This window comes from Chionomys nivalis, chromosome 1 (genome assembly GCF_950005125.1).
Source record: "Chionomys nivalis chromosome 1, mChiNiv1.1, whole genome shotgun sequence".
Taxonomy (NCBI): domain Eukaryota; kingdom Metazoa; phylum Chordata; class Mammalia; order Rodentia; family Cricetidae; genus Chionomys; species Chionomys nivalis.
In genome coordinates this window covers 127,347,391-127,358,693 of record NC_080086.1, presented here as the reverse complement: position 1 = coordinate 127,358,693, position 11,303 = coordinate 127,347,391, and the positions used below count along the sequence as shown (strand labels likewise).

Genomic DNA, 11,303 nt, shown 5'->3' with positions numbered 1-11,303 from the left:
GTGGGCGTGTCAGGAAATACCCTTCCTCTCCGCCCCGAGGGCGGAGCCTGGCCCCGACGTGGTTGGGGATGAACGCTTTGGTGAGACGTGGAGTGGCCCGTGCTGGTAAGAGTCCTAGCTACAGACCCCTGTTTCCATGGAAACCGCGTGTCGCGGCTCCTTGGTTCCTTGGTTGTTTTCCGGGCCCGGAGTTGGGGCGGGAAGGTGGTCCACGGAGAGGCTTGGCGGTGGGGTAGTCGTGGGCTCCGTGCATCGGGTTCTGATACTGGGGCGACGTTAGTAACAAACAGGCTGCCTTGCAAGCTCTTGCAAGCTTGCGCGTGTAAATGAAACGGAGGTTTCTCATGCGGGTGCCTAACCGTGCTTTTCAGGCATTCCCTGTATTTGGAGAGGGAAATGCTTCAGCTCCGGGAATGAGCCAGCAGAAAGCCACCAGGTGACGCCGATGCTGCGGCATCTTATGTATAAAATAAAGTCTACAGGTCCCATCACTGTGGCAGAATACATGAAGGAGGTTTTGACCAATCCAGCCAAGGTAAACACAGAGGAGCGCGAGTCACGAAGGGTGTGTAGACACAGGAACCCGAAGGTCCCGAGAGCTGGCAGACGATGAGCAAGCTCCGAAGTCCTTGGAATGTAGTTTAATCTGTCAGTTGATCAGGCTGCGTTAATTCAAGGGCAGTGCCAATAAAGAGGTCAGGGCAAATTTCTGCAGTGGTTAGGTGCGACAGAATGTGTTTGGAATTTCATGAGTTAAAGGAAAGATGATTTTCTAACTGTGCTGTGCATTTCGCTGCCGGGAGGAAGCGCTGTATATGTGAGGCTGGCCTTGAACTTGCGGGGTCTTTACGTTTTCTCTTCTGAGTGCTGGGATTCTAGGTCATTTCCCCCTGCCTGGATACAAGTGAGTCTTTCTTGAAAGTTAAGTGTTATGGTTAAACTTGCAATATGAAGATAGTAAGACATGATCTCAAATAATTAAACCTAATCAAAGTAACGATAGACATATAAAAAAAAAGCACTGGATTTAGTTTTGGGTTGGCAGTCAGTGGAGATGTATGTGAGTAGACTGAACTGGTAAGGATGCCGGGAGGACTAAAAACAGGAGGACTAAAAAGGGAAGAAATGAGACTGCATTGGCATGGGAGTAGACAAGCAAGGCTGTTTTTTTTTTTTTTTTTAAATAAAGAAGCCCACTAAGTCACTGGTATATAATTGGATCTCTCTCTCTCTATCTCTCTCTCTCTCTTGCACGCACGCACACACACACACACAGATTTTCACATGAAACAGAGTATCACCCACAGGCAAGACTAACTTGGGAGAGGAGGCTGCAGAGGTGATTAGTCTTCCCGTGTTGGACTGTAGGAGTGGGGAGAGGGCAGGGATGGTAGAGACAAACTTTGCATGGCTCCAGCCCTTCTTGAGGAGTGATTGTTTTGCAAAATGACTACTACCATGTAAAACTTGGGTGAAGACTCTGCCTTTCTCTTGGTTATTTCAGAAGAGATAACTTCCTTGGTAAATAGATATGTCACTGTATGCATTATATAACATTTGGAGGAGTAGTTTTGAAAGCCTTATTTGAAAATTAATCTTTTCCATTTCCTCTTCTTACCCAGGGATATTATGTGCATCATGATATGCTAGGAGAAAAAGGAGATTTCATAACCTCACCAGAAATAAGTCAGATCTTTGGGGAGGTAATGCCCAACGTGTAGACCGTGAAAGGAATGAATGCCATAAACACTGAGAACAGACCAGGCTCTGCTAGTCTGTAACAGTGTTTTATGGGCGTGTGTGTGTGTGTGTGTGATTCATCAGATAGTTCACATTTTTAGAGGGAATGGTGGAGAAGACATTTGGGAAACCCAGACTGCATATGTAAAAAAAGAAATGGAAAAATATGAAGGAAGATAGAAAAAGTTTGAGGAGAACCATATAAAATATGAGATTGGAAAAGGAGAGAGCAAAACAAAACAAAAACCAGAAAACAAACCCACAATGATCACTGGCACTTCGAGCTATGACATAACCTGCCTACAGGGGTCTCCCTGTAAGTAACAAAACCATGGTTCATTTGTTTCCCCCAAAGTACCTTTGATGACTTAAAAATCAGAAATTGTGCATAAAGAGAAGGGGAATCTAGGTTTGAGAGACATTGATTACAGCTAAGGGTGGTGTAGTAAAGTCAGTCATGAGAGTAGGAAGAGATGGTACAGTTGTGTTTTCTGTGTCCTTTGGTTTTCAAACGCTATTACTTTTCTGTAAGTGGCTGCTTGTCCGCACCATGGGGCCTTTTGTAGGAGACAGACTTAACGACATTTGCTCTTAGAGTAAGCTTCCTCTGCTGTGAATGCCCTGGTAATTCCAGTGAAGTTCCTGTGTGTGTATCTGTATATATCTATGCCTGTCTAAAACCATACATAGAATTAGTGGTAAATGTTTTGCTTTTGTATAAAGTACATATTTATGTATAATTTTATGCTGTGACTGTAATTTTTTTTCTTGTTATAGCTACTAGGGGTGTGGTTTGTAAGTGAATGGATCAGCTCTGGAAAAAGCACTACTTTCCAGCTGGTGGAGCTGGGCCCAGGTCGGGGCACCCTCACTGGAGATATTTTGAGGGTACGTAGTAAAAGACCATTTCTAAGTCATGTAGATTAATCTTTCTGCTTTTGACTGAATTTGGGATTTTAACTGATCTTCTAGGTTTTCAGTCCTTCTTCCCAAATCCTAAATTGTCAGCTAAAATACAATGTCAGAGTAACGTGATGGTTCATTACTTATTTTTGTCTGTAAGCTTATAAAATGGAGGGGTGTTGTTTAGGCTAAAAATATGAAATGTTTGGATGATGTCATTTATGCCTTCAGTACTGAGTTGCTAGAAGATGGATAAGATGTGTGTATTTTCTTTTTTTCCCTGTATGTTTACAACAGTAAAAAAAAAAAAACTGTTATGTAGCAAAGGGAAAATTGTAAATGTTTTTTAATCTCAGTGTCAGTCAAGTAACCAATGCATTTAATTTAGTTCTGAGGATAGTTTCATCATGTCCCCAGACATTTTATTTCCTTGGACATTTAAAATTTTTTTGATTGGAAACAATGAGGGGTTGCTACATCTTTTAATTTTTAATAGTAAATTGTTATTAAAAAGCCATGTTGTACAGTTTATTTTACATATAACTGAGGTATGGTTCTAATACTGTTGCTGGAGAAGGACTTGGGTCAGGGTTACATCTCTAACAGTGAATACTCTTGTGATGTAATAACTGTGGTACGCAGTCAGGGTTACATCTCTAACAGTGAATACTCTTGTGATGTAATAACTGTGGTACGCAGTCAGGGTTACATCTCTAACAGTGAATACTCTTGTGATGTAATAACTGTGGTACGCAGTCAGGGTTACATCTCTAACAGTGAATACTCTTGTGATATAATAAATGTTTGTGGTGAGCAGTCAGAAATTCGTCCACGTGACACACTGTTTGCCCGTGTGTGGTGCGTTGGCCCATAGGCTCATATATTTGAATGTCACTAGTTGGCAGAACTGTTTGGAAGATAAGGAGGTGGCCTTGTTAGAGCAGGTGTGTCACTTGGCAGTGGGTTTGAGGTTTCCAAAGCCCCCACCATGCCCATCCTCACTCTCTGTCCAGCTTGTGGATAAGATATAAGCCATCGCTCCAGTACCACGTCCGTCTGCCTGCTACCATGATGCTAATTCTTTCTTTTCTAAGTTGTCTTGACTATTGTCACGCGATAGGACAGTAACTAAGACAGTATTCTCTTTTTGTCTTAGGTGTTCAGTCAGCTTGGGTCTGTGCTAAAAAGCTGTGACATTTCGGTCCACCTAGTAGAGGTGAGCCCAAAGTTAAGTGAGATTCAAGCGCTGACGCTGACAGAGGAGAAGCTTCCTTTGGAGAGAGATGCTGACTCCCTGGTGTACATGAAAGGTGTCAGCAAGTCTGGGATTCCAGTCTCCTGGTACCGAGATCTGAAGGACGTCCCTAAAGGTATGCTTCACATTGACTTAAGGCAGAGCGTTGCTCAGGACCCCTCGCAGCCGTGATGGCCGACAGTGCTTTCCTGCAATCTAACGTTAGTGCTTCCAAGTCCCTTCTTTAACGTTGAATAGCTGACTTGTCCTTTTCTAGCACAGGACGTTATAATAGAAGATGCCGTGTATTTCATATTTTTTTTTTTTTTGATTTATGTATAGTGTCTGCCTGCATGTATCCTTGCAGGCCAGGAGAGGGCGCCAGATCTTATCACAGATGGTTGTGAGCCACCATGTGGCTGCTGGGAATTGAATTCAGGACCTTTGGAAGGGCAAGCAGTGCTCTTAACTGCTGAGCCATCTCTCCAGCCCTCATATCGTTTTATAGGAAGCAAACCAAATAAAAATGTAAATCTCTGTACTTTGCAGCAGTTCCCTTTAGCTAGGATAGTACTGATGATGAAATGGCTGAAAGCAGCGGGCTGAAGAATGGGATAGTGGATGGGTTTCGTCATTAATCTCTTGAGAAACCTTTACTTTCCCAAAGGCAAGTAAGGTGTGGGGATAAGATGCCCTGTACTAGTCTAATCTTTGACAACTAGTAAGGAGATAAGCTCTCCAGCAAGACCCCAAAAGCCGTTTCTGGCCTTAGCTTTCTCAGGTATTATATGAGCTCACATTGCTTCCCCACTCGCACATTTGAGTCTCATTGTTTTTAGGAAGTTCATGATGAAGAGTTAGCGCATCATGGGGTATTTCAGTTCTCAGGTCATTGGAAACCTCTAGGTCCTGACCCCTTAGGGGTTGACTGACCTTTTCACAGGGGTTGCATGTCAGATAGCCTGCGTATCAGACATTTACATTATGATTCATAACAGTATCAAAATTACAGTTACAGAGTAGCAAATTTTATGATTGGGGTCACCACATCACAAGGAACTGTATTAAAGGGATACAGTATCAGAAAGGCTGAGAATCACTGCCATAGAGGATAGTATAGAAGCATCCCAGGCTCCAGTGCTGAAGAACTGGACACTCTCTTTTTTATGGTTAATGTTCATTAGAATTGTTTTGAAATGCTGAATCACTAATTTTTCTTGTATTTTTAAACAGGATACAGCTTTTATCTCGCACATGAGTTTTTTGATGTTCTTCCCGTGCATAAATTTCAGGTATTGATGGAAAAGTCGTGTGTATGATTAACTAACGCTGTGCCATTGAACTATAGTGCTTGTCCACTGCTTGCTCAAGTCAGTATTAGGTGGAATTTTCATGACTATGAATAAAAATGAAATAGCACCCAGAATCTTCATTCCCCTGGGAAGATTACTCTGAACTCCTAGTTTTGGGATGAAGACATAGGAGGACATCCAGTGGCGAATGACTGTGTCACTGAGCTTTATCTGGGCAAGTCTCTCAGTGCCATCTACGGCAACTGCTACGGCGAGAGTGTCTCATGTAATGGAGTCGTTAGTCAGATCGCTCGCTTGCTCATGTGGAGGTTGCCTTCCTGAGCAGCCCTGTGACGCTTGCTTTCTACAGCTCTGCTTGTTACGGCTTCTTCAGGACATGATGTCTTAAGAGCTTGCAAATATTTATTTTTATGTTTTGTTTAGAAAACCCCACAAGGATGGAGAGAAGTGCTTGTTGATATCGATCCACAGGTTTCTGATAAGCTGAGGTTCGTCCTGGCGCCTTGTGCAACCCCAGCAGAAGCCTTCATACAAGTACGAATCTGAGCTTTTCTTTTGTCACTGCAGAGTAGTCTGGCCGGTTTTCCTGGCATTTTAGCTTCTTCCCAGTGCTCTGGAGTGCTGGCAGCACGTGAGATGCTTTGTGGTACAGTCACAGTGACAGCCCAGACCTCGAGTCAGGAGGATGGGCTGAAGCTGTCTGTGTGTGTGTGTCATCTCGCTGCTGTGGAGGAAGATGGGGCGTTTACTCAGCCAAGTGCCTCTGAAGACACATGCCGCCATGTGACCCACTGTGTATCTGCCTGTTTATCTGAAGGCAGTGTGCTGTAGGCCAGCCAGTTCACCGAGCATCATGGTCTGCTCTGTATATTTTCAGTGGGTACATTTCCTGTCATCACTGGGCAAGAACACAGCTGTTTGGTCACATGTGAACCCATACCCACCTTTGATCCCACACTGTAGACAGATTGACGGCTGCTTTCTGTTGCCCTTAAGGAAGGATCCCCAGAGCTTTCTATCTTTGAACTGTGTGGAGCTTTTTAAAAATAGTTTTATTTTATATATTGGTGTTTCCCCTGCATGTCTGTGTGAGGGTGTCGGTTCCCCTGGAACTGGAATTAAAGGTGATTGTTAGCTGCCACGTGGATGCTGGGAATCAAACCAAGGTTCTCTGGAAGAACACCCAGTGCTCTTTTCTGCTGAGCCATCACTCTAGCCCCAGGGCTGTGTTTTTAAAGGTCCCCAGACAGCATGTTAGCCTCAGGAATATCTGCACTTCACAGTGCCTTTTTATTCCCGCTTCTCTACCCCAGAAAAAGGTTTCTTGCTCTTAAGAATTTCCCAGTTTTCAGTTTTAAAAACATCCCTACTTGCTTTTCCTCAGAGTATAAGTTATAGCACCAGACCAAACGCTTGTGAGCAGTTTTTCCTGTTTTGTGCAATTCTGTCTGAATGACAAACCTATTTATAAGGTCACCAAAGTGCCACCTCCTCCCTGAAGTCCCCGTCCCTGGGAGTAGTCTCCCACAGTTCTTGACTAGCACTCACTTAGAGAGGGTTGGGATCTCCTTGCCCTTAAATGGGTCATAGGGTGCCAGGGGTGCAGATCAGTCTGAGGAGCTATGGGAATCAGCAGGTGCCCCCAGGCTTGCTGGCAGATGTCTCAAGAGGCTGGCTTTGGTTTTTGGAGCTACACTGGCTTATCTAATATCGTTAGGGCTAATGTTTATTTTACTGAATCCCTACTATAGGCCCAGAGTTTGTTTATCAGAACACAGACAGAAATCTTGTCATCCACTGGGCAGCAGGAATTGCTGGGGTCTGCCCCTAAATCTGTGACTCGACATCTCTTATGCCTGCCCCATCACAGGCAGAGACATCACTGTAGGTCATTACTTTGTTTTCAGGTGTCACAGGGAGTAAAGGATGGTGGGCTTCCATAGTGAAGATGGTAACAAAATTTCACAAGCCTGTCACTTGTTCATAAAGTGATGCCTGTAGATGCAGGAAACCGCTGAACTGCTTTCTGCCTTCACGGAAGGCAGCATGGTTACTCAATCTGATTTAGTCGGATTTTTATAAGTTGTACTTTTCTTTTTTTGATTTTTCAAGACAGGGTTTCTCTGTGGTTTTGGAGCCTGTCCTGGAACTAGCTCTTGTAGACCAGGCTGGCCCCTAAGTGGTACTTTTGAAAGTATCTTTTTGAGTCACTATTAATGTTAGCTGGCCTCTCCACATGCATACAGCCCAATGAACTATATTTTCATATACTAATATAGGGAAATGCTATTTAAAATGATACTGCACTTGACTATGTGGGAAGTTCAGAGTACATATGCTTTTTTAAAAAAATGTAAACTGGCCGGGCGGTGGTGGCGCACGCCTTTAATCCCAGCACTTGGGAGGCAGAGGCAGGCGGATCTCTGTGAGTTCGAGACCAGCCTGGTCTACAAGAGCTAGTTCCAGGACAGGCTCCAAAACCACAGAGAAACCCTGTCTCGAAAAACCAAAAAATAAATAAATAAATAAATAAATAAATAAATAAATAAATAAATAAATATAAACTATAGGGTGGTGGTGGCGCATGCCTTTAATCCCAGCATTCGGGAGGCAGAGGCAGGTGGATCTCTGTGAGTTCAAGGCTAGCCTGGTCTACAAGAGCTAGTTCCAGGACAATTAGCAATTAGGACTGTTACACTGTCTCGAAAACCAAAAAATAAAAAAAAAAAAAACAAAAAACAAAAAAAAACAAAAAACCAACAAAAAAAACCCCATCCAAAACGACAAAAAAGTTGTCTTGTTGGGTGGTGGTGGGGCACGCCTTTAATCCCAGCACTCTGGAGGCAGAGGCAGGCGGATCTCTGTGAGTTCGAGGCCAGCCTGGTCTACAAGAGCTAGCAGGCTCCAGGACAGGCTCCAAAGCTACAGAGAAACCCTGTCCCGAGAAACCAAAAAAAAAAAAAAAAAACCTTGTCTCAAAAAAATAAAAAGTAAATAAAATAAATATTGAAATGTCTACAAACTTAATGTCCAACATGAAAAGAACCATGTTCTGTATAATGAAAGGGATGTCGATCACATTCACGTTGAAGTCATTATAACTAAGAATGTTCAACTTGTAGAAAGTGAAAACCAGTTCTCTCAAGTGACGTGCTGTGATTCCCTCACCAGCACAATGAAAGAAGGGACCATGTAGAAGTCTGTCCCGACGCGGGCATTATCATACAGGAAGTGGCTCAGCGCATTGCACTCACTGGAGGCGCTGCCCTGATTGCCGACTATGGTCACGATGGAACGAAGACAGACACCTTCAGAGTACGTATCACACAGGGGCACTCTTGAGCCCCGCTCCATTGCTGGCCTGAGTTCACCGAAGGCTGCCTTAGCTTGCTCTTCATGCTGTCTGACTTAGTTATGTTCATTTTAGAATGTTAATTATGCTGGTACAATTACCCACAATCTGAATCTTACAGTCATTCTTCCTTAGTGTAGAGCCTGGATATGCACAGAGCCCAGGAAACATTGGAATAATACAAATTTTGGGAAAGAATTCCTTCATATTAATGTTTCAGCCCTGCCTTCATTAAAACACGCACACACACACACACACACACACACACAAACAAATAACAAAAGTTGCTTTGCACATTTAACCTAGACATTGCAATCAAACTATTTTTTTTAATATTTATTTATTTATTATGTATACAATATTCTGTCTGTGTGTATGCCTGCAGGCCAGAAGAGGGCACCAGACTGCATTATAGATGGTTGTGAGCCACCATGTGGTTGCTGGGAATTGAACTCAGGACCTTTGGAAGAGCAAGCGATGCTCTTAACCTCTGAGCCATCTCTCCAGCCCCGCAATAAAACTATTTTAACATGTTTTTCTATCCATGTATTTTCTTTTATTGTTCCTAAACACTTTCTAAATGTTCTTTAAATGACAAAACGTTTAAGTATGTTGAATATTCTTTCATAGGAGTATGTAGACCTGAAGTATGTTGAATATTCTTTCATAGGAGTATGTAGACCTGAAGCATGTTGAATATTCTTTCATAGGAGTATGTAGACCTGAAGGCTGCTACTCGTTTTCTAGATCAGTGGTTCTTTGTTTTTGGCTCCATTATTGTTGGGAATTCTTAGCTGGGAGAACATGGTAAGACTGATGATCTCTAGCCTCCTCCAGGATCACGGTAGGGCAGGCCTAGATGGTGCAAACGCCCGTATTTTCAGGCGCTTTGGAGTCTGTGGTTGACAGGTAAGTTTTGTAAACTACTGCCTAGGTGCTGATGACCGGAACTTGCCACAGCGTTAATGGGAATGTTAAATAGCTTTAAGTCAAGGGCAACATCTTCAGACATTCTAACCTTGTATATTCTGTTGGGTTTTCCATGTATCACCTTGTTCAGAGAGAGGATGTCATTGCCTAGGGTTTAAACCACAGATTTAGGCCACTGACAATGTAAAGAAGTGTTAGAATGCTATCCTTCCTTTAATCTCAATAATATTAACCAGAACAGTCAAAACTATTCTTTAATTCCAGGGCTTCTGTGGACACCGGCTTCACGATGTCTTAATTGCTCCAGGAACAGCCGACCTCACAGCTGATGTGGACTTCAGTTATCTGCGCAGAATGGCCCAGGGAAAAGTAGCCTCTCTGGGGCCAGTAGAGCAACGGACATTTTTAAAAAACATGGGCATCGATGTCCGGCTGAAGGTAATGGTTTATCTCACTAACATTAAATATCTTCATTTCAAAAGTTATTTAGAGGACCCTCTACCAGCTTCATGCTGTGGAAGTGAGCAGAGCCCGGTGTAGCCTTTGCAGAAGGAAGAGCTGGGATGTGGCACAGCTTCCTGTGTTTCTATATGAGGATGAGGCTCCCAAGAAAAAACATGCTCATGGGTCTGAATTGTATAGTTTTGTAACTCCTTTTCCAAGGACACTTTGATGTTCTTACAGAGCAAATCACCTGGGACATCTGCTAAAGATGCAGGTGTGTACATTGGGGTCACAGCATCTACAGATGTAAGCACCCCGTGATCACATCTGGGGCATTGGTCTGCTGGAGGACTGTAGTCACTGTTAGTGCTGCAGCGGGGAATTCTTTCTGCAGTGGCCTGTGTTAAAGACCTTTCCCCCTCCAGGTTCTTTTAGATAATGCAGATGAGGCATCCGTGAAGCAGCAGTTACTTCGGGGGTATGATATGTTAATGAACCCTCAGAAGATGGGAGAAAGATTCAACTTCTTTGCCTTGCTACCTCATCAGAGACTTCATGGTGCAAGTCAAGAAAGGAATGCCCGTCAGTCAAAAACCCCCACATCATCTGTAGCTGGGTTTGATGAACTTGTTTGGCAGTGATAGTTCAACTTGGACTTTTTATACCTCAGTGTGCTTTAAAAATCAAAATAAAAGAAACTCATTTTGTATATTGAAGGTAATGTAATGTTCAAACTATTTATCTCTTTGCAGTCAATAAAATAGCCTCTTTTACATAAATACAATCAAAATGGTTGAATGTTCAAGGTTATAACTAACTCTTGGTACAATTGTTTGCAACCTAGTGAAGTAGTTTATTGTGATATCAAATTTCCTTTAATGAAGCAAGTTGCTGTATTTCTATTTACTTTTTAAAAATATACATGAGCACAGGTTGGTGTGTCGGAAACAGGAAGTAAGGTAAATGGTTATCTCCAGAGGTCTGAGTCAAAAGCTCCGGATATTGTTTTTTACAGAAGGAAAAGCCATATATTCTGATAGAAGGATCTCTAAGGTTTAGTAAATAAACAAAGTCAGATGCAAGAGCTTCTCGTGTTGATCCTGGTCTTGCTGACGGAGAGAATTAAATGAACATGCTGGTGTGACTTAGTGTCTGTTCTGTGGTGTGCATGTGCGGAGAGAGGATGAAGGACAAGAACTGATGGGGAAGCAGGTGTCAGAAGGCTTAATCTGTGGATTTTAGTGCAGATTAATACTAAAATTTTAAAGAATAAATGTCATAGTAAAAAAAAAACCTGCAGCAGCTCTGATTTGTACTGAAATAAGAGTTTAAGAGCATTATAGACTATCCAGGAATAATTTCCTAAGCTGAGTTCATTCTGTATTTT

At 42.8% G+C, this 11,303-nt stretch overlaps 1 protein-coding gene across 2 annotated transcripts; it reads left to right on the top strand.

Moving 5' to 3' along the window:
- The first annotated feature begins 7 nt into the window (after nt 1–7).
- Nucleotides 8–11,146, top strand: Ndufaf7 (NADH:ubiquinone oxidoreductase complex assembly factor 7). Of its 2 annotated transcripts, XM_057791340.1 has the most exons (10): nt 8–105; nt 372–535; nt 1,623–1,703; nt 2,518–2,628; nt 3,800–4,013; nt 5,111–5,169; nt 5,614–5,724; nt 8,362–8,505; nt 9,737–9,910; nt 10,342–11,146. In XM_057791340.1, exons 1-10 carry the CDS (start codon nt 69–71, stop codon nt 10,555–10,557), a joined length of 1,311 nt encoding a protein of 436 aa, XP_057647323.1. In that variant the 5' UTR covers nt 8–68; the 3' UTR covers nt 10,558–11,146. The 2 variants fall into 2 exon arrangements, with proteins under 2 accessions (XP_057647323.1, XP_057647333.1); XM_057791350.1 differs by lacking the exon at nt 1,623–1,703.
- The last annotated feature ends 157 nt before the right edge of the window (nt 11,147–11,303 follow it).